At 35.9% G+C, this 21,767-nt stretch overlaps 3 protein-coding genes across 4 annotated transcripts; 1 reads left to right on the top strand and 2 right to left on the bottom strand.

The window, feature by feature from the left end:
* Positions 1–1,797: 1,797 nt before the first annotated feature.
* Positions 1,798–8,559, bottom strand: LOC133872422 (uncharacterized). Its single transcript, XM_062309925.1, has 3 exons — positions 8,335–8,559; positions 7,649–7,831; positions 1,798–2,166 (listed from the first exon to the last, which is right to left on the bottom strand). The coding sequence occupies exons 2-3, from the start codon at positions 7,808–7,810 to the stop codon at positions 1,999–2,001; spliced, it is 330 nt and encodes a 109-aa protein (XP_062165909.1). The 5' UTR covers positions 7,811–7,831; positions 8,335–8,559; the 3' UTR covers positions 1,798–1,998.
* A 2,256-nt stretch (positions 8,560–10,815) lies between these two features.
* Positions 10,816–14,153, bottom strand: LOC133873950 (uncharacterized). The gene is made up of 4 exons (XM_062311758.1): positions 14,010–14,153; positions 13,766–13,905; positions 13,455–13,629; positions 10,816–11,254 (listed from the first exon to the last, which is right to left on the bottom strand). The coding sequence occupies exons 2-4, from the start codon at positions 13,901–13,903 to the stop codon at positions 11,064–11,066; spliced, it is 504 nt and encodes a 167-aa protein (XP_062167742.1). The 5' UTR covers positions 13,904–13,905; positions 14,010–14,153; the 3' UTR covers positions 10,816–11,063.
* Positions 14,154–14,482: 329 nt separating this feature from the next.
* Positions 14,483–19,835, top strand: LOC133874279 (uncharacterized). Of its 2 annotated transcripts, none has more exons than XM_062312161.1 (8): positions 14,483–14,621; positions 14,719–14,821; positions 14,896–15,000; positions 15,141–15,226; positions 15,654–15,895; positions 16,600–16,789; positions 18,088–18,271; positions 19,320–19,835. In XM_062312161.1, exons 1-8 carry the CDS (start codon positions 14,509–14,511, stop codon positions 19,623–19,625), a joined length of 1,329 nt encoding a protein of 442 aa, XP_062168145.1. In that variant the 5' UTR covers positions 14,483–14,508; the 3' UTR covers positions 19,626–19,835. The 2 variants fall into 2 exon arrangements, with proteins under 2 accessions (XP_062168145.1, XP_062168146.1); XM_062312162.1 differs by having other exon boundaries at positions 19,202–19,462.
* Positions 19,836–21,767: the final 1,932 nt, after the last annotated feature.

The raw sequence follows: 21,767 nt of genomic DNA, 5'->3' as shown, positions 1-21,767 counted from the left end.
ATTTCATACTGCAGATAATAAGTCTATAAACATTGAAAAAAAAATAAAAATAATACTAGCTATTGTAAGAACAATTCCATGTTACACTAGAGTCTAGATATGAATGATTCATAAGTACAGGGAGGAGCCGAACCACCCGGGACAGAAATTTTCTCCTACAAACCAGTCTCTAAAAGTGATATGTATCCTTTAGCATGAAAAAACACGTATTTTATTATTATTATTATTAATGCTATTAAAAAAGCATGTGAGAAACGCATACATTAAAAAAAGAAAAAAAAGAAAAAAAAAAAAGTGTTTTGTATATGTTAAGAGACATATGTCACTTTTAAAGACTAGTTTGTAAGAAATTTTTGTGCAAAAAAAAAAGGCCTGAGCTACCATTAACAGTACAGTGGTTTTTTTTTTCCCTGGGCATTTAGCAGTACAAGGTTTGTATTCCATGTTATCCAGTTTGAATACAAACCAAAATACACATACCAGTACAAAAGGCCCCACTCCTTGTGGGGTGTTGGGTCCCTTACGTACCACAGCTGCTTATGAAAATTTATGGTGACATTAAATTGATTCACCAAATCCAAAATAGTTGGATGAATATAATAAGTAGAATACAGTATCTCAACAACAGTGTGTATTTGAGAGAGAGACAGAGAGAGAGAGAGAGAGAGAGTAAGTAATGTCTTTCGTACAACAAACAGTAACAGTATAAACAGAAACAATAAGATCCAAGATCACATGGTATGATAATTGATATTAATTCTTTTGTTTTAAGGAAAGAAAATGGGAGGTGGGCAGGAGAGGCAGGAGAATCATGAGGTTTCCAGAAATGGTAACATAATAACTATTCTAACAAAATGCTTTTGCATACTGTAATAGATTCAAAGCTAAAACATAGTATGTCGGTGGGTGAGGTTACCCCTTATTTATTCATGTTTGATTACCAAGATGATGACAAAAACGAAATAGTAAATATAAATGCCATGAAAATGTTGAATCCTACGACAAAAGACTTACAGAACTCAACACTTTCCATAAATGTAGAAGTTGTAAATTTCCTGAAGATTAAATTCAACTGGCATCTTGGTAAGGTTCTTACCCTTCAATGACGACTTTGAAGAACTTCAATTAATAATTGCGCCAAAATCATAGCTGAAATTGAACCGTCTTGGGTTACCTTCACATAATCAAACTAACCAAAAGTTTTCAACCACTTCCAAATTCAGTTCTTTCACTACAATTATTTTGACATCAGAAACTCAAAGAGCACTAAATGTGTAACACAACAAAGAAAGCTCATGCTAGTCCACACAAAATGCTAAAAGAAATAAGACAAGTAATCAGCATTCAGGCTCCTAAATGACAACATCCTTTGTGGAATTTGAATTTGATGCTCAAACTTGAATGAGAGGATAAGTAAAAGGTTGTGGGAGCGGATTAAGGTATTAGTTCATGTCGAAATTCTGTAAAAGCATTCAGAGAACTGATTTTCCAGGAACAGTGAGTAACATTAGAGGAATTGAGAATCTATTGACCTTCATTTTCCGGGGTGTAATCATTATGGTTGAAACTACTAATTCAGTTTCTGATTCTGATGACTTGATAAGGGAGTTCTTATTAATAATCTTTTTGTTCACTATAATATTTGCTCGTACTCAATTACCATTTCCCATTAAAAAAATGTACTGAAATTTTGTTTCTGCGCAAACAACCATAGTATATCTACTAGCCAATACTACCTAGATTTCTAGCCACTACATCACTTTAAGATTGGACAGTTCTACATAGAATACAACTAAATTGGAGTAAAGCGCATAGCATGCAGGCTTTAATGATCATGAAGTATTGACAAGAGAAAATGTGGATTTAATGTTGGGGATTGACTTACAATTGTAACAATGTTGATAGAACCTTACAATGAAGGAAGACGGCGTAGAAAGGAAACAAGGTTTTCCTACTTATAAATTTTAAAAATATTGATTTAATATATCTGACCCATAACTAGTCCTCCAATATTGGATGACGCTCAAGCTCAGTTAGAAGTTCAGTCAAAGAAGTTGCTGTGCCATTGGCAATGTCACTTTCACCCCTGCATTGTTGCAACTGTTCCCGAAGACTCTGCACGAGCTCATTAAGCTTCTGAATATTCTTTTCTTGAGAGAGGATAATCTGCAGTAAAATTGATAGCCAATAAGAAAACAAAAACCCTAGCAGCACTCCGAGATGAAATTGCCATCTTGACAATCAGGTTGGAACTTTCAACTCCAGCAATTTAGTCCAACTAAATATCGAATACAACCCAGATTAATATAGGAAAAAAATATCAAATATGGAAACTTCTTATATAATACGATATCAATATCACATCGTAGAAAAAAAGAAAAGTTCATGCAATTGGAAAGCTTGGGATAGAACTTTCAAAGGATTACATGAAATGCAGTGCATATGCATAATACATCAGACAGACAGTACAAAAATAAATTTCTAGTGTTCTCAAGGGTAAAAAAGTTCATATGGATATTTCAGTTTCTTTTTAATGAGATAAAAATATTAAACAAGAAGAAGGTCCAATTGAGATTCCCATACCACAAATAAAAGAGAATAATATATCTCCATATCAATTACATCAAATATATGTCCAATAGAAATACTGAATAACCCCATGCATTTGCCTCCCACAAAAACCGGCAAATTAAAAGAACAATAAATACTTAAATGCTTTAAGTAGACAAAATTTTATTCAATTTCAAAATTCTATTCCAGCTAGTATGATACTGCTGAATTGACTCAAACCTTGAAACACTGATTAAGGAAAGAAAGCAGAAGCAATACCAAACTATGAATTCACAACAAAGTTGTAAGTTAAGTGACCATGTTAGATAGACTTGTCCATTCCAGTGGAGGTGTATGTTTTAAGAGTTTTTTTTGATAAGTAATATAGGTTTTATTAAAAAAGTGTAAGGCACCCCTAAGTACACAGGAAATATACATAGGAACAACCAAAACAGCCTACAACAAGAAAGAAAAACCAACCCTCAAAAACCCACCAACCCTAAAAAACCCAATACCATAAACCCAAAACTTTTAGGAGACCCTAAACCTACACCATTTGCGCCTTACCTTTCCTAAGCTGGGATGATGCACTAAAATCACTGTAGTTGATGGAGCTTACTAGATTCACAACTTCCCTCCTATCTTTGGTCTTAGGACGTGCTACCTTAACTCCCCGATGGTAGTCTTCTTCAATGGCTTCCAAAATTGCCAAGGACGGATCCAAATCCTCAACACTATCCAACTCCCAATCCAAGGCCAAATCGGGAGGTAAAACACCCAGAGGGTAAGGGGAGTCGCCATCCTCCCCATCCCATACCATGTTTCAAGAGTTATATCCAATATATACGCATTTGAGTCTTGTGAGACAGAGATGGGCTGAAAAGGACCCAAAATGGTGCACACAAGTGCAAGGAACAATCCATGCTAAAAGTTAGAAACATTTTCATAAAGCCTGAGGGCCTTATGGAATAAATTTTTTATAGAAACAAGTATAGAAGGGCTTCTAATTAAAGTTCCAATAGTAATATGGGCTTCAGATAATAGAGGAGAGTGTCGTTTGAAACTTTTTTTTTTAAAAAAAAAAAAAAAAAAAAAAAAACAGTTAGATAACATCATCCTTCCTTCACAATGATTGACAAGAAACATTATCAAATCTTAAGTTAAAATAGCATAGAAAGTTCAGTAAAACTTTTGAGGATCGAGAAGTAACAGGAAAATACTGATTCCAATGGCATAGCATTCAACAAAGACTGGCTATCCCCTTATGAATGCCATTTTTGCTTACTCCCTTATCTCAAACACACTTTTCCGTAACTTACACCAGATACAACAATATTTGATTTGCTTAAATACAGAAGGGACGGCAGTCCTACAGACCCTGTGGTAAATATGCAAATTTAATTGACTGCAATACTGTACAGTGGAAAGACTAAGCGACAACAAGGTCAAAAGTACTTGAGATCAGTTAAAAAAGGACTAAGGAGTGAATTGGACTAAGGAGTGTTTCAGAAGAATTAAGGAGTGAATTGGCATTTCGAACATCATTTGAATGGTTTGGGACTTTCAGGGAAGCAGTGCAACTTATTGTTGTAATTTATAGAAAGAGATAACATGGAATCCTCTTAGTTGACAAAGAGAAACCATAGTACAGGAAATGGGATAGATAAATCATCAGTTACCATTACTGGCATAAGCTTACGTTGTAAGGAAGTGGGCCAACAATGTATATCAGACATCACAACACTAACTTTAACACCCCCCTCACTTGAAGGCTAGACCAATAATATTGAACCAAATGCTGGCCTTGCACATGGAGTCAAAACAAAAACAACAAACCAACAAAAAGGAAAACAGATGGAGGTTCCCAAGATTCAATCACAAGACCTGTCAGTCAAATCAAGGCCCTTATACCATTTTAGTACCATTAGTCCCAAAGGCTTGAGTTCCGGGAAGTGGGCCAACAATGTATGTCAAGCTCACAGCACTACCTCTAAAATGAACAATTGAGTATGTCAGATGATTACGAAAAATCTTTAACCAATGCCAAGAAGAATGGCACAAATAGACAAATAGGAGAGGAGGGTTGCAAATACATATCCATAACAAATTAGTTAATTTGATATCAAATACATATTTTTCTTGTTTTTGATAGGCTATGAAATGCAGATTATAGTTGCAAGATTGGAGAATGAAGGTCAAGTCACCAACTAGATGTCGTCACTCCTCAGGAAAGAAGGTGGAAGACAAGGGTAAAGAGGTGATTAGGAGTATTTGAAATTCCTTTTGACTGGCCAGTAATGAGGTTGATGACTATTTTAAAGGGGATCAATGATGGGAGAATGAAGGCTAGCCAAAATGTTTTTATAGGAGCCGTTTCTGTAACTTGATTGTTTGAGAGTTCTCTAGCAGGAAGCATGATGCATTTAAAATCATGTGAAAAACCAATAGATTGCGGTGATTGTGCAGGCCAAGAATAAAATCATCAAGCACCCAATTTTAAACTTGCCTCGAAATGAAAGTGACAAATTTTAACTAGTCTTATCTGACCATCCTAATCAACTACCAAGGCCACACCTTGCCTAGACCAGCCACACTTAAGTTTGACTAATTTTTGGTGTCATGAACACCTTGACCTAATCTATCAACTCATTCCAGATAATGGGGGGAAAAAGGAATGTAAAACTCATCTATTGGAAGATGCAGAACACGACAACAAAATTAGGAAAGACCTGATTTATAGGCCAGTCAAGGAGCTGGTTGAGCGTGTCATAGGAATGTCCAAATTCAGCGAAGGACAAAGACCTTAACTCGTTCTTGGCTCAGCCCAAACCTTAAGACCTGGTCCTCAGCACGTGCTGTCAGTGAGTGATATTGTTAAACAAGTTTTGCGCCACTTGCAAGTTGGCCCATGCTTAAAGGCTCAAAAGGAGAAATAAAGTTCAATGATAAATCACATGACTTTTCCTTGAACCCATGTAGAATTAAAATAAACCACTTCACCACTAACTCAACTAAGTTTAAAGACAAAACAAATACAAGTTAAACAATATTCGGGAAACATGTATATTGGTGCTCTTTAGGACTGGGTTGGTTTTCGGCTGAGTTACTGGTTACGTTTGTCGCTGCCTAAAATATGCTCAATCCCAACCTTAAAATAAACTCCATTAAAGGATTTCTGGACGAACAAATATGCTTCAGTCAGACTAGGTGAGCCCAAAAGACAGTCCCAGCTATTTAACATGGAGAATCTCCAACGGAAGAAACAAAGTATTATTAAAATTGAGCAAAACCAATATGCTGATTTTTCGTCACTCAACTGTCAAGACAAAAGACCCAAAAAGGAAGGAAAAAAAAAGAGGATTTAGTCCTGAATGCTTTCACAAGAAGTTTGTTATCAACTTCAAATAAGATGAAAAAAAAGGCTAGCTTATTTACATTGTTATGCAAAAGAAATACCATCAGCCACCTTGGCAAAGAGAGTATTTAATTCATCTTTAATGCATTATAAGGGTAGGCCAAAAATTGTTGGTCAAGGCTACAAGAGAAGACATCATGCCTTATGAATGCCCTAAATTGAGCAAACTCAAAAAAATAATCCAGGCCCAAGTAGTAGAAACAGGCTTCAATAAGTAAAACTTCAAATAACCCCTCATCCTGTCTAGGAATAATTCTTTCAAACACTGCTTAGCACTATTCACACATTAAGGAGTAAGCAAACTGCAAACTCCACTATCACGCAGTTCAGTGTAGCTACATCCAATGTTCAAAATTTTATAACCAAAACCGGGTCCCCCCAAGACAACCCCACGACCATTCTGATTTCTTTTCTGGGGCTCCCGTAACTAATCTTTTAATCACCAGAATTGTAGCACAAGACATGACCCTAAAGGCCTCTAATAATAGAAGCCATATTCTTTGTTTATCAAAGACAATTGGTGTAGCTTGTGTAAGAAAGGCCATCAAGAAAATGAGGAAAAAAAGATGGTATAATTTTTGAAAATTATTCTTTAATGCCCATGTTCTTCTCCATGTGTTAAAATAAGAACCGACAACTGAGCAACTATCAAATAGTACTGTGGCCATCATCTGAAAAAGGTTATATGTCTTTTGTCCTATCTTTCTATCGCATCACCAAATTGATATTATCATGGATAATAACTAAGAACTGAAGACTAGTTTTGTAAGATCGCAATTCCTATTACATTTATCTAGTCCCAACTTTGGTGAAACTAATTTTTTTTTTTTATAAGTAAATGCAAATTTTATAAATAACAGCATAAGACGCCCCTGGTACACACGAAGTATACCAGAAATAAACACCTCAACACCGACCCACCCCAAACAATATCCCACAAAATAACCCAAACCCCTAAGCCCCTAAAGCTCTCAACCCACAAGCTTATCCTCCCGAATATGCTCCTCATTAAGGGCAGAGAGGAAAGCCACAGTCTTATCCTTTTGCCCCTTGGACCCGAACCCCACCGTGGAACATAAGAAAGACCACTGAGAGAAAGGCTGGATGCCACCCACAGACTCAACCAATCTTTCCCTGAAACTACCATCCAACGGGTGAAACTAATTTGTGAAAGCAAATGTTGGTTTATTGAGGTCTAAATCTAGGACATAAGTTCAACTTCAACAGCGCTTTAAACTCTTAAAGAAAATAGTTAGTCACTTTTTGAGGTAAAAAAATAAGCAAAAAGTTACACTGAATCATTCAACAGTAAATTGCGATGGACCCTATGTCTGGTTGCTCAAATAAACATAAGATAATAACAATAACAATAATAAAAAAATCAGTAGCATTTGTTTTATATTCTTCTATTTACCAATATGAAAAACCTCAACAACATTGCTTTAGTGGAGGATTCAGTTTTGTATGCTCCAATTAAAGTTTCAAAGAATTGTTCTCCATTTTCTACTCTTATCACTAACCAAAAAATAGCACCATCTAAAATGCATTTCCAAGTTTTAACAGTACCTAATTCAAAATTTCTAAGCAAATGAATATATCTGAACTTTTAAACCTCAAACAAAATCAAACACTTGGGTAATAATACTAATTAGTAAAATAACCCATCATCTATTTCAAACTCACCTTTTCTTTCACAGACTCTTCTCTTTCAGATATGTAGTCCTGTTTCTGGGAAGTGTTTGGACTCGCTTCGGCTTCATTCCCATATTGTTGCTTCCACTCAAACTGCGACGTAAATACAATTAACAGCAGCAGACAAACCAGTACCCAGGGCCTCGACATCATCACAACCAGCTTTTACATAACCTGTTATACAATTTAAGGGAGTTTGAGCCTATAAGTGAGGAGGAGAGTGTTAAAGTATTTGATTAAATGATTAAATTTACCTTCCTATTAGCTTAAGCTTTTGAGATAAATGGTATTTAACATTGCCAAAAAAAGTTTGTAAAATGCAAAGATTTTAAAGGCTGAATCGCAATTTTACCGAACGTTTAACTGAGTTTTTAAAAATCAAATTTTCGTTTATAGCGTTTTGAAATCGTTATTTTGAAACTGCACTTTTGAAACAGCTCAACCAAACGACCCTTAATCTAATCAAGTTGTTTGCATCACTGATTAACATAAAACAACTACTATTTTTCTTGTTTGTAACAAAGTTGTTAAATTGCTTTGGTTATTTTCCAAAATTTTCTCACTAACCAAACAGAAACTAGCCACAATGATGCATAAACGCAAAATTTGACATCATCCGATGACTGAATCAATGACTGGATCGAGAAATTTGAAGAAAATGTGGGCGAGAAGCTCACAGATCAGAGGCTCAGCACAATCGGCGTATATGGGAGTCCTTGGAGCAGTCCCAGTCCGTCATTCGAGTCGTGAAGAAACGGCGTCGCTTTTCCCCCGGTGTAAAAATGCCTTCGGATATTGGAGTTTGTGGCCTGCAATGCTCAGAGGATCGGAATTTCTACCTGACTTCGAGCAACTCTGGCATCTTCTGACGCCTTGTATTTTACTCGTCCGTTCTTTCTTTTTGCCCCACCCATCTCTTTATTTTTTATTTTTTTCCTTTTTTTTCTTATTTATTTATTCACATTGAACCGTATTAATCTCCTCATGTAATTACCGTTAAGAGAGAATCATAAACATGAAACCGTATTAGTTTCTTTTCCTTCCTCTCTATTTCATCAGAAGTCTCCTTTTCTGTATTTTTATTTTATTTTTGAAGAAATTGTCTCAAAAAGTTATTGAGTTATACCTCTGTGATGGATTAAGACGCCTTTTTCATTTTGACAATTAAAATCCTAAGTTTTTGGGTTGTACCTATGTGATAGATGTGACTTGGGTATCTAATTTTTTCGAACGACAAATGTTTAGTTATACACTCTCATTTCACTCTTATTCTACCTTTATCTACATTGACCAACAATGTTGTTAAAAAAATCAGGATCCCATGACACTCTTTTTGTAATTTCTCACATTATTGGTCCACGTAGATAAGGGTTGAGATATGAGTGTGAAGGGAATGTATAACCAAGCATTTCTCTTTTTGAAATATGATATTTTGTCATCTCAGGACACAATTGTTGACCACATTGCTTATGTGGCAAGGTAGTCCCCTAACTAGTTTTAGTATTTTTTTTTCAAAAAAAAAAAAGAGAGGAATGTTATAACATCTCCTGGTGTTCTTCTGGTGTTTTCCTTGAATGACATAAATGTAATTTTTTTGATTAAAAAATTACATCTATGTCATTTAAAAGGACATAAATATAATTTTTTAATTACATATATACTATTTCAGGAGAACACCAAGAGATGTCCTAGCTTTCCTATAAAAAAAAAAAAAAAAGAAGGTAAAAGTAGAAGTTACCAAGTGGACAAAGGTGGTCAGAAATTGTGTCTTGAAATGACAATGTATCATATTTCTTTTAAAAAAAATAAACTTAACACCTTTCCGCTTTTTCCATGTGAGACTAATGAAAATGTTACATACGTATTCAGATAGTTGTTAGGCAGCCACATAAGCAATTACGTCACAAAAATTTAAAAATAAAAACAAGAGGTGGAGATTCACCCCACCCACCCTCTGCTTGCACATAAAGAACCGGTTGACGATGGTTTTACCCTCACAAAGAGGCAATGGAGGTGGCTCCACTCTCACCCACATCACCACATCATAGCTATTCAAGGGCAGAAATTCCCCCTTAAAAGGAGTGAAAGGCTAGCTCCACCCTCCCACACATAGGTGTGAGGGGGTGGAGCTCTCAACCCCCACACTTTTGTGGGTAGTCAAGGGTGGATGTCCACCCCCATTGCCTCTTTATTGGGATGGAGCCATTCTCCACCTCCTCCCTATGTGGAGTAAATTTTCACATTTTTATTTTTATTTTTTGCTTTTTATTTATTTTACTCATGATTTTAATTTTCAAAATTAGAAACTAAAAAACTCGAGTCATTATGTATAAAAGAGGCAAATCTCACAACCAAGCTCCTTTAGCCATTCTAAATTATAATCATAACTATAAAGGACATGAATTCCACCGCTGGATTGGAAGGTCCTGTAAATATATAAACAAACCGGCCCGCAATGATGCGCTCAGTGACATGACTCTCCCCTGGAATGGAAAAGCAATTGCTACCTCGAAATAATTTCTCAGGATCATTGATGGGTTAAGAAGTGCTACCAAGCATTCCGATGCAAAGTCATTTTCAGTGTTTTCTACCTCCACCTCCACCATGGAGTACGCACTTTAACAGTATCTGGTTCAATCTTAAACAGAGTTTCACTGAGAATTCAGCCCACCAAGCGTGAAGGATCCTATGAAAGACTGAAAATGATCCCCACACGGGAGCAGCAGCAAGTTCAAACAAACAAAAAAAGAAAGAAGAGTTGAGAAATCATCCTCACTGAAGCAAGATATCTTACTTTCAATCCAACCAATCTTCATTCACAATCAAAAGTTGCAACCAATAATTGGATTGAAAACAAGATGAAGTGAAGGATAAAAAATACCTTGTCATACAAGTGATGATTGCATCTGTTTTCTTTGGAAACAGTAGAGGGACACATCCTTCTGCATCCAACCTGCCGAACTTTAGCTGGTAGCATTTATCCGGCATTACTTGGCTTGCACTTCATACATGTATTAAAGAATGCAGGCTCATACGATCATACCATATATTTTTGCAAGATCATGCCATGACTATTCCATTTGGCCCGAAAAAAAACAAAAACATCACAAGTATGAGGCAAAAACAAATCATAAAACCAATGACCATGAAATCAAGTGGGAAAATAAATTCAGCACTACCAATGGATAGGTAACTGAAAAGAAACTAGCTATACAAAACATTTTCCAGTATATCTATAGCTCTCCAGTTTTGCTTTACATTAAAGGTAAAACCTTTGAATGGGATAGATCATGCTAGCAGCTCACAACAATCTGAGCTGTAGAAAGCTCCAAAAGTTGCGTGAATACTCTATGAAATGAGCTGGAGAAGAAAAAACATATATATTGTATCCTACGAAAGGTCAAGGTCAATTTTTAGGTGCATTGCCTTCTTGTTGAGATTTATTAGATTCCTCCTTCTTCTCCATGACCTGTTGGACACCTTCTTGATACCCTTCTATAAAACTTTTTAGACCATCTCTATAGGCAGAAGCTCTTGTCATGTACACCCGTTGCAAAGCGGGCCTTAGTGTCTCCATTCCCCCTCTGGCAGCCACCGCTAATAATTTTTTCCAAGTGAAAGACAGAGGCACAGTGAGAATTCAACTCAATAAACTACAAATTCAAGAAAAATTGATTACAAGAGCAGTGTCCAAAAACTTTATATTCAAAGAATAAAAAGGAATATTGACCAAGACAAAACGGATTCGTCTTGCATTATTCTACTCATAGCAGAACAAGCTGAACCCACAATTTTGGTGGCAATATATACTCAATATGTCCGTTTAAACATATTTGTTATTTAAATGTTGCTATTCAACTATGAAAACCAACTGTAAGAATATGTTTTTAACGTTGCAAGCTTGTGTCTACCTTTCAACACATTTTCTTTATACAATTATTTGAAATCTACTTAAAAATAAATAGAAATAGCAAATTAATGTCTCAGTTGTCTCAAAATCACTATTTTTACTCATTAGCATTGCCGAACTTAAGTTTATGCAAGTAATATAACATTTTAAAAGCTTTTAATTACAGAGTGCTTTTTGGCATTAATAAAGGTTTTATTGTGAAGAAAAAGAGATGCATACAGGAAAGAAACCATAAACAAAATGTCAACTTACAAGGGTCAACCCAAACAAAAGCAGCAGAACAAAATCCACTGTGCAAGAGTCCTATAATATAATACCCCCCATCTTCCAACCTCTTTGACACCAAAACTCATAAAGGGAGACAACCTCAATCCTTGGGAACAATGGTACAAAGCTCCCAAGACACCTGAAGATCATAAAGGCTAACTACTTAACTAGGATTTTTTTTTTTTTTTTTTTTTTTTTTTTGTGGGGGTGGGACTAAATGTAATGACAATTTAATTTTTTTTTGTTCTCTTTATATACTATGTTTCTATTATATATTAAAAAAAATGATAAACACAATTTAAAATAGAAATGAAATATTTTATAACACAATGAATTCTTAGATATCCTACTTGTAACAAACAATTCTTCCCTTTTCAAAAAATCACCTTTTTACTCCGAATTTTTACTGAAACAATCAAAAATCAAAATGACTCTACCCCAACGCAAGAAAGATAACCCTAACAAAGTTCAAAGGTCCCCAACTGCAGAAAGCGTTTGGACTTAGAATGATCATCTATGTCTTCAGTATCCTTAAAATATTTTCATTTCCTAAACTTGCAATGCCATGGGGCACGTTGTTTCATAAATTGCAGATTTGTCACATTTAAGTGAACAGAGCCAATGTATGCAGAACCATGCTGAAAAAGCCTATCGTGCTGATGAAGAATACATGATAAGACCACACAACAGCCAAAACCTATTAATAGAATTTTGAAAATGATAATAATCATCGAAAAACAAATATTGGAGGAGCACAACAAACGTTACCAGGCTGCTCATGAGAGAATTTTTAAAACAAAAACAAGACCTCTTCCTTTCTTTCTTCTTTCTCAAAATACCTATAGTGAAGAAGCTAATGATGCTAAAGACATTCGAACATTAGATATATGCCAATTGCATCTGAAAATTGTTCACAAACCAACATCGAATAAAGAGATACGAAAAACTAGAAATACTAGGAGAGCACCCCAGGAATTTCAATCTCACTTAGAATAAAAACCCCTGTAAGCTACTATATCAATCCAATAACTGAAAGTTACGAACTGGGTCATATAGAATTGTCTCTCACCCAACTCATGGTCACTTATAAAAGAAAAACATAAGTAACGAATCAGATAAACTTCAGAACTCAAAATTGTATATTCTTTTGTCATATTTTCTCGGGAACTAAACAGGACAACACAAAAAATCCTATTAAAGCAATGAAAAGGTAGAGAAGAGGATACGGAGTTCTAGAGTGCTTATCTCTAGGATTGATGGCCAAAGGGTTTGAGCTCAAGATAGACTGCACCGCATTCAGGTCACTGGACCAACCTGCCTTGCAAATATCTTCCCCAGCGCTCAATTCTGAGGATTACTCATTTTTGAGTTTGCTCCGATTATCGCATTTAAACGCACTTAACCCCCTCGTCCATACAGTTTTTTCTACAAGCAGGTGATAGGCCTAGACTTAGAGCACATATCGTGGGGCGGGGCCTCAAGAAATTTTTTTTCTTTCAAAAATTTTGGAGGCCACCCCACCCACCTACAGTCTAACCCTCACAAAACCCGAATGGCCAAAATACTCATAACATTGATCTAAAAACAAAACCATGAGAAAGAAATTGATGAAATTCTTACCAAGATCTTCCAACGTCGATGGTTCTTTCTCTTTAGTCTTACTTTTTGCTCCACTGGGCTTATCCTCACTCTCACTCTCACTCTCTTCATGCTTCTTATAATCATTTGGCCGAAGCTCCGGACCGATGTCCCGGACCCAGCTCGCAGCATAAAGCCTAGAGGCTTCCTTCAACACCTGCACAACAATATAGGCAAACGGATATATGCCATATGTTTTCAATACATTTGCACAAAAGGTCAAAGAATGGCTACCCAATTGTTTCCCGAAAGAAAAAAAATAAAAATGAAGAATGAGAGAGAGAGAAAGAGACCAAGAATCGCTCATGCCAAGTGAGCTTACGACGTTTTTTTATATGAGGGGGATCGGGCAACGACGAAGGGAAAGCGATTTCTTTGAGATCGTAGCGAATGTAATCGTACACTTTCTTGCACACTACCTTCAGCTTCATTTCTGGGTTTTCGAGTTATTGCCACGCACAAACCATTAAATCAGTATAATCGACTACTAGGGCAAGAAACGAAAAGATGTCAATACTCAAGAGAGAAGACGCATACCTGCGACGGCTATGGCAGTGGCTGAGGTAAACGTCAGTGTGTTCAGTTCAGTCAGGCGTCAGCGACAACTAAATTTCATAGAATGCCCACCGCCGATGGGCTTGGCGCCTGCGGGTTCTTCGGTAAGGTTTATGCCTTCATGGGCTATCTCCACAACGTCAATCAATGCTAAACGACAACGTTTTATATACGAAATACGACAAAACACAAGGGAAAAATCAGAAAAAGCTTCAGAAAGAACAGATAAAAAATCTATAGGGCTTGTTTGGTAAGTAGTTGTGTGGTGGAATATTTGTGTGTTGTATAATAAGAAGTGATTGATGTGATATAAAATTTGAGAATGTTTTATAGAAAAGTAAAATTTTTTTGTTTTGTAGTGAGTTTTTTTATTTGAATAATTATAAAATATAATTGATCTAATATAAAAAGTGTAAAAAAGTTAGAATATTTTTAATTTGATATTTTTGAAAGAGGGAAAGGAAATAGATGAAAAAAGAAAATGGGTCGCCAACTGGCCCATATACCAGAACAGGAAAGAAAGCTGTTAAAAGGCAAAGCAATGGGCAACGCTCAGTCCCCTCCGGCAGACCCCCGCTTCGCTTCCGCCTCCAGGTATGCCTCTCTCAAATACGCACCTTTTTGTGTATCTGCTTGCTTTAAAACTACGGTGAATTCATTGATAAATTGGATTTCGTTGGTTTTGGTGTAGAGCTTTCGCCGAAAAGGAACTTGAAGACCTCAGGTCCTTATTCGTGGCCCTGGCTGCCCAATCGCAGAGCAATGGCCAACACATCTCTCCCTCTGTTTTCAAGGTCCTCTTCTTCGCACACTCCTTCAATTCTCTATGCTCTTGAGCGTTCCTGATCGTTGATAGATTTTCTCTCAGACGTATTTCGGACTCCACGGTCCTCTCGGTGACCGAATGTTCGATTTGGTCTCCCAGCAACGCAAGGATCAACGCCTCACCTTTCAAGACCTCGTTATTGCTAAAGTAATCTCTATTTCTTTGAAAATATGCACTCTAAACTATCAAAGATGTTGGAAAATTGAGCCTCAAAATTCCAAATAGCCCCCTGTCGTTCCAACTGTGATTGCGTTAAGCACTTTGTAATGGCTTAGTATGTACTGCAGGGGAGTTATGAGAAAGGAACAAAAGATGAGATTGAAGAGTTCATTTACCATTTAGTAGACGTATCCGGCGATGGCATTTTGGGGAGGTAGAGTTTATTTTGCATGTTTACTATTTCTAGTTCAAGTTTCTTTCGCCGACTTAATTTGCCCCATATCTGAAACTCTAGAAAGTTAATTCCACATTGAGTGAGTGAATTGTTAAGGTGTTAAATGGGAGTTAAGTTTCACATTGGTTCGTTGCTAGTTGATACTAGATTTTATAAGTGATATTTGGGAGCTCCAATTATAACATTGACTTCTCTTTTGGAGTAATAATACAGATGTGGCTTACTTTTTTCATGGATCATGACAATATAAGTGCTTATAGGTTTTTAAGCTTGATCATACATGATAAGCAGTTAGGTTACTTTCGTTAAGTTCAAAGTAATTATATAACAACTTCTAGAATAGCTGGCTTGGTGCCCCTTTTTGTTAGTTGTGTTGATGCGTATAATGATGGAAGTTTAATGTCAGGTCTGATCTGGAAGCTGTTTTAATTGCAATGTTTGAGACTATATTCTCCATGAAAGATAGTGAACATGGATCAAGTTCGCATAAGAACATTGGGGCCATATTTCTTAATGCTGCAACTTTCTCAAAGCATGTCAACGGGTGTGCTGAAAACAGTATGTCTTTGGAAGATTTCAGAAATTGGTGTACTCTTGTCCCATCTGTCAGGAAGTTCCTTGGAAGCTTGTTGATGCCACCTGATCCAGGTTTTCTGCTTATCTTCAGACATTTATATCCTCTTGATTTCCGTTTCTTTTAGTTTTCTTCTCTTACACACCTATAGTATTTCCCAAGAACATGAAATACAATACAAACAGAAAAAGTGTAGTTAAGACTTAACATGATAAGTGGAGTGCATTTTGTTAATGTGGTGGACATGAATTTTTTTTAATAGAAAATAGTGAGTTGTTTGGTGTACTGCTTGTCATTGGCTTATTTGCATCTTCAAACACCAGAACTTTGGGAATAAACCATGGTGAACACGGTTCTAGTGCCTTTTTGTTTCTTTTAAGTTCAATAATTATAGTTAAATTTAATTTTTAAATAGGCAACGATTTACAAAGTAGTTGTGATGTTTTTATTAATTAGATGAAAACGCGGATCACCAGATGCGACATGTTGTTATGAGGGATTAAGAATTTAAGATATCGTGTAACTTGCTTTCTGTTTTTACGATTTTCTAAATCAGTATTTGAAGAAAGAATCTCTCATTCTTCTCTCTCTACTTTTGTCAATTGCTCATTTAGTACTTTATCTGGAAAATTGTTGGGCCTGATAATTTCCATTTCTCTATATTATGGATTGCAAATTAGTTTAGGAGAATATATACTTTACTCTTCTGAGTTTCCTTTCTTTCGAAATCTCAGAAAAAGAAAATTTCCACTCTTTCATGTGATACCGTTTTATGTAGGGAGACTTGGATCTCAAGTTCCTTATCTACAGCATTGGGAGAGTGTTGATCCTAACATGGTGTTATTGAGGAAGGAATATGCTTGGCATATAGGAGGAGCCCTTTCACTGCAAGAGCAGGAGGAATGGAAACTTTTATACCATAGTGCTTACAATGGCCTGAGTTTTAATACATTCTTGGGCAACATATCGTAAGTACCTTGCTTTTCTCATACAATTATCTGGTAATTATGTGGATGTCATTGAATTTGCTGATATCAAATTATATTCCTATATCATGCTAGTTGATTTTATTTTATTTTTGTGTGCGCGCGCGTGTGGCTGTTTTTGTTTTGAGTCCAAATTTAGCTGTTTGAGGCTAATTATGTGCTTTTAGAAGGATAAACCATGTAGCATATATTCTTCAAAAGCTGTTCATGGTTGCACCAAGCTGTTGATCTGATTTTGCTTTTCTCAACCCTTGCGAGGTTTAGAAACCTCTCAGTTCTGCTGCTACTTCTTTTATTTATAGGAATAGTGTATCACGTCTTTTTGTGTTAGCACTTTGTAATGCTAAATTTGTGTAATTGTGTTAAAGAAGAAGGATGAGTCCGGGGTATTCATCGATTCTGCACCAACAATCAATTAGGCTGTGATGTTGATTATTTGAGAAGTCATGGGACCTTGTTGTAATGGTTACATAAAGGCCTAGATAACATTATGGACCTCAATATGGGGGTAGACTATTGTATGTTGGTTCTTAACATCAAGCGTGCCTAGATGTAGCGTGCAGTATCCATAAAATGTTTTCAAAGTTAGTGTCAGGTCCTGGGTGTTCAGAAGTTTTAGAAAAGTTCAAAAATAATGATGCATTCTTTTTTTTTCTAGGTACATCAAATTGTTCTAACTTTGTTTTACTGCTGGTTTCCTGGCCTTTGTTGACATTTCCTTATTAATTCATAAAATTAAATTGATTGTGCATAGTTAGACTAAGTGGAATGTGCTGTACAAATTGGTAGTAACGGCTTCTGTTGAGGTCCTAACGAACCTAACCATTAGGTTGACAAGGACCTTTTTAGTATAACAAGTTGTTGCTGGTTGCAAGAAACCTGTAGACAATGGCGTCAATGCCTATCCATAAAGTAAAGAGCTCTTTATTAATAAAGACGTAATGGCTTTGTTTGTTAAATCATTTTCATTCTCACTTATGTTTCCTGTTTTTAAAACAAAAACATTTACAAATAACCTAAAACACAAAATACTCACAAAACATTTAAAACTATTTTCACGTTTATGTCTCATCAGAACATTTTTTTTTTAATAAAAAAAATTAACAAACGGAGCCGTTGCTTTTGTTCTATAATCTGTTAATGCTTTGACCTTCTTTTGGTTTCATTTTTGCTAAAGAAATTACAATTGCTAAATGCCTTCTATTTTATTTCAGTTTCTTGGTTGCTACAACTATTTTTTAAGTAGGAGTCGAATGGGTAATTGTTCAATTGAACTGCAGAAATGATGATGGGCCAACTGTGTTGATTATTAAGGATAAAGAAGGTTACATATATGGAGGTTATGCTTCTCAGCGTTGGGAGAGGCATGGTGATTTCTATGGCGACATGAAGTCTTTTCTTTTTCAGCTATATCCAAAGGTATCTATATTCAGGCCTAGCGGAGCAAACAGTAATATACAATGGGTAAGTTTCTATTGTTTTCATATGGTTCTGATATGGAGGTTTTTTATTGTGATTTCTAAAGAAAAATCTTGTATTAGTCTCATCTTTGCTCTTTGGTTCTGCTGATAGAAAATGATTCTGTATATTCCATGCTGTGATTTAGGTTTGCCTAACTGTCATAGTTTTCTCTCCTGATAGATCAATAAGTTAATTGATTGTCAAGTTCAGTAATTAATTTATTGGTTGAGTAACCAAGTAGGAAAACAAGAAAGAATTTTCCTTTCTTGGAAGGATATTGTTCAGCCAGGAAGAAATCCTCCTCTGTGTTAAAACTGTTCTATTTCTAAGGAAGTGACTGCAAATAGATTTTGAATGCTCTCAAGTTGTTTCAATTGGAAATGAACTGCCTGAATTAGCCATGGTAACTGTAAAGGCAGCTTTGGCAGTAGACCTGTCCTATGTACATATGTATTGTCATGTTATTCATTACAAAATGTCTTGGAGGTCCTCAAACTCAAAACATGGTAACAACAATTGTCATATGCTAGGAAGGACATAACCGATGAAGTCTGAAGCGGTAAGTTATAACTCATGGTTTTGACTCAATGGTCCTTTATTCTAGCCCAACTGTTGACATCCTGATTTTCATTGAGCAACTAACAAGGCTGACTTTTCAACATAGGTTTAAGTTTGATCAATTTCTTGGAATTTTTAGAGCAAACCACTAAATTGGATTCTATAAGGTCTTAAAAAAATTTGATTTGGTTCTCTATCGATCTAAACTGCAAGTGGAAAAGTTTGGAAGTTTAGAGCACGGAGAAAGTTGAAGTGCTGAGATGCAAGGAACCCAATTTTTATGTTTAGATTATCTGAAACTTTGTTTCATTTGATTTTTTCTTGCTAATTTTTATTCATCAAATGTTTTCATCATACGTCGCTTTTTCCTTTCAGGCTGTTATTGTTGGAGGGTTGCTTAAATGCCTTTATTGATTGGGTGATGACATTGCATTTAGTTGTTTCCCTAATCATATAATACTTCTTAAGATCTTGAGTGTCGACGTATCTGCAGTGCGCTGTGAATTTCAGTTCAGAGGACATCCCCAATGGCATTGGTCTTGGAGGACGAGTGAATCACTTTGGTCTGTTTCTCTCTGCAAGCTTTGATCAGGGGCACACATTCAACTGTACCACATTTGGTAGTCCTTGCCTTTCCAAGACCAGCCGAATATGTCCGGAAGTGATAGAATGCTGGAGGGTTGTTCCCAGAGGAGCACAAAGAAGGCATGAGGCTACCAAAGGTACTACTGTATTAGAAAGATTTAAGGAGGATCGCAATATGCTCAACATGGTTGGGCTTGCAAATTCGAGCGAGTAATCTGATGATCCACCTTTTTGTTGCTTCTACAATCAGAAAAATCATGTTGTAGCTAAGGATTTGCCTTCAATATCTTTGAGTTGATGTTAAAATTATTTTTGTTTATAATGTCATTGTTGTCGGAAGTTGGACCATATTTTTACTAAATTTGTAAATACTTATGATGGAAAACATAAATTATACTAATGCTTCGTTTGTTTCGGTGTAAAATGATTTTTGGAAAATAATTTTGGCATTTTTCAGTGTTTGGTAGGGGCGAAAATAATAGTCAACCGAAAAGTTATTTCTATTTGACCAAAAATGCTTAGTAAATTTCAGAAAATGAAATCATTTTCAGAAGATGCCAGACGCATTCGACCCATTTTAAATGACATAGTCGACCTTCACGTTCAAGTTGTCGACCATCACCGAAATCTTGCCAGTACCGAAATCCGACAACATCCGATCAATGTCGCTGGAATCCGACCATTATTGTCGGAATCCGGTCAACCCAGATTTCGATGACCAAATTGAACGTATTTCGGCCATTTGGCCAAAACGGCTGGATCTGGACATAACATCCTGTCCAGAACAACCGAGTTCCGATCGGCTGGCTGGACGGATCTAGCTAGAAAATTCTGGCCAGAACGGCTGGATCCCTGCCGACTGGCTGGGATCTGGCCAAAACGGTTGGATTCCAGCGGTTCTGGTAGGATTCCGGCCAGTGGGCTTGAGTCCGGCCGTTCTGTGCCGGATTCCGGCAGTTTTGGCCGGAATCCGGCCAACCCAAATTCCAACAAAACTGTCAGAATTCTGGCCTTTATCTCGGATTCTGGCTATAGTAGCTAGAATCCTGTAAAAGTGGCCGAAAATCCACTTATTAATAGAGATCAAACTTAATTTTTTAAGCCTAAATATGTATATATATATATTATTTAACTTATTAAAACAAAATTTGAAAAATCAAGAAAGGCCATGGCTCCACTTAGAGTTTGTTTGGGTTTGCGATTTCAAAAAGTGCTATTTTAAAATAGTGATTTTAAAATGTGCGATTTGAAAAAGTAAATTTTAAAAACGCTGTTAAACGTTTGGCAAAATCGCAGTTTGGCCTTTAAAATCGTAGGTTAGCCTTTAAAATTCTACGTTTTTTTTAAAAAAAAAAGCATCCTTTTGGCTGTGATTTGAAAAAGCTGTTTTCTGCATTTTCAAATCGTAGTTTTTTAAAACGCAATTTTCAAAAGATATATTTATTTGATTTAGTTTAAAATTGTACTTTTTGTTTACGAAATTGCAATTTCAAACGCATCCTTAATATGTGTGTAGTTCTGGGATAAGATGTTACATAAGCTGACTTTAAATTCTTTCCCCTCCCCACATTTGAATAGGAAACAAAAAAAAAAAAAAAATTGACTTTAGACTTTAGTAAAAAGCAGATAGACGACCTAATTTCCTGATATATCAATAATGCAAACCGAGTAAAGCATTACGTATGACCCACAGTAATAGAGCCATAGAGGGGCTTGTAATTGACCACTCACTACCTCACCACTATGCCTCTAGAGTCTAGACAGAGGAAAACTGAGGAAACACAAAGGTTATAATTGTTACTGTTGTCTAAATTTTACCTTTACTAACACATATTTATGGAATTGGATAAATATTATACGTATATTGTTTTATAAAATACTTCATTTCTATTTTGAATTGTCTTTATCAATATACATATACTTTATCTGATAATTATATTATGTTATAAAATACTTCATTTCTATCTTAAATTTTTATAAAATATACATAGTATATAAATAGGAAAAAAAATAAATCTTGTCATTACTCCAACTATGAACTCATATGCCACTATCCTAGGAGCACTCAGCTTTTTCCATAAGTTTGTAAGCTAAATAAGTCTCTTTATGGCTTGAAACAAGCCTCACGGCAGTGGTTTTCCAAGTTTTCCACCACTTTGATTCAACATGGCTTTACTCAGTCCAAGGCCGATTACTCATTGTTTACTAAGAAACTTGGCTCTTCTTTCCTTGCTTTATTGGTCTACGTTGATGATATTGTTTTGGCCAGCAATGATTCCAAGCTCATTGATCAGTTTATTATGTTTCTTGATACTCAGTTCAAGCTAAAGGATTTAGGTCCACTTAAATTCTTCCT

The sequence above is a fragment of the Alnus glutinosa genome, chromosome 7 (assembly GCF_958979055.1).
Source record: "Alnus glutinosa chromosome 7, dhAlnGlut1.1, whole genome shotgun sequence".
Classification (NCBI taxonomy): Eukaryota; Viridiplantae; Streptophyta; class Magnoliopsida; order Fagales; family Betulaceae; genus Alnus; species Alnus glutinosa.
This window is presented reverse-complemented; position numbering and strand designations above follow the sequence as displayed.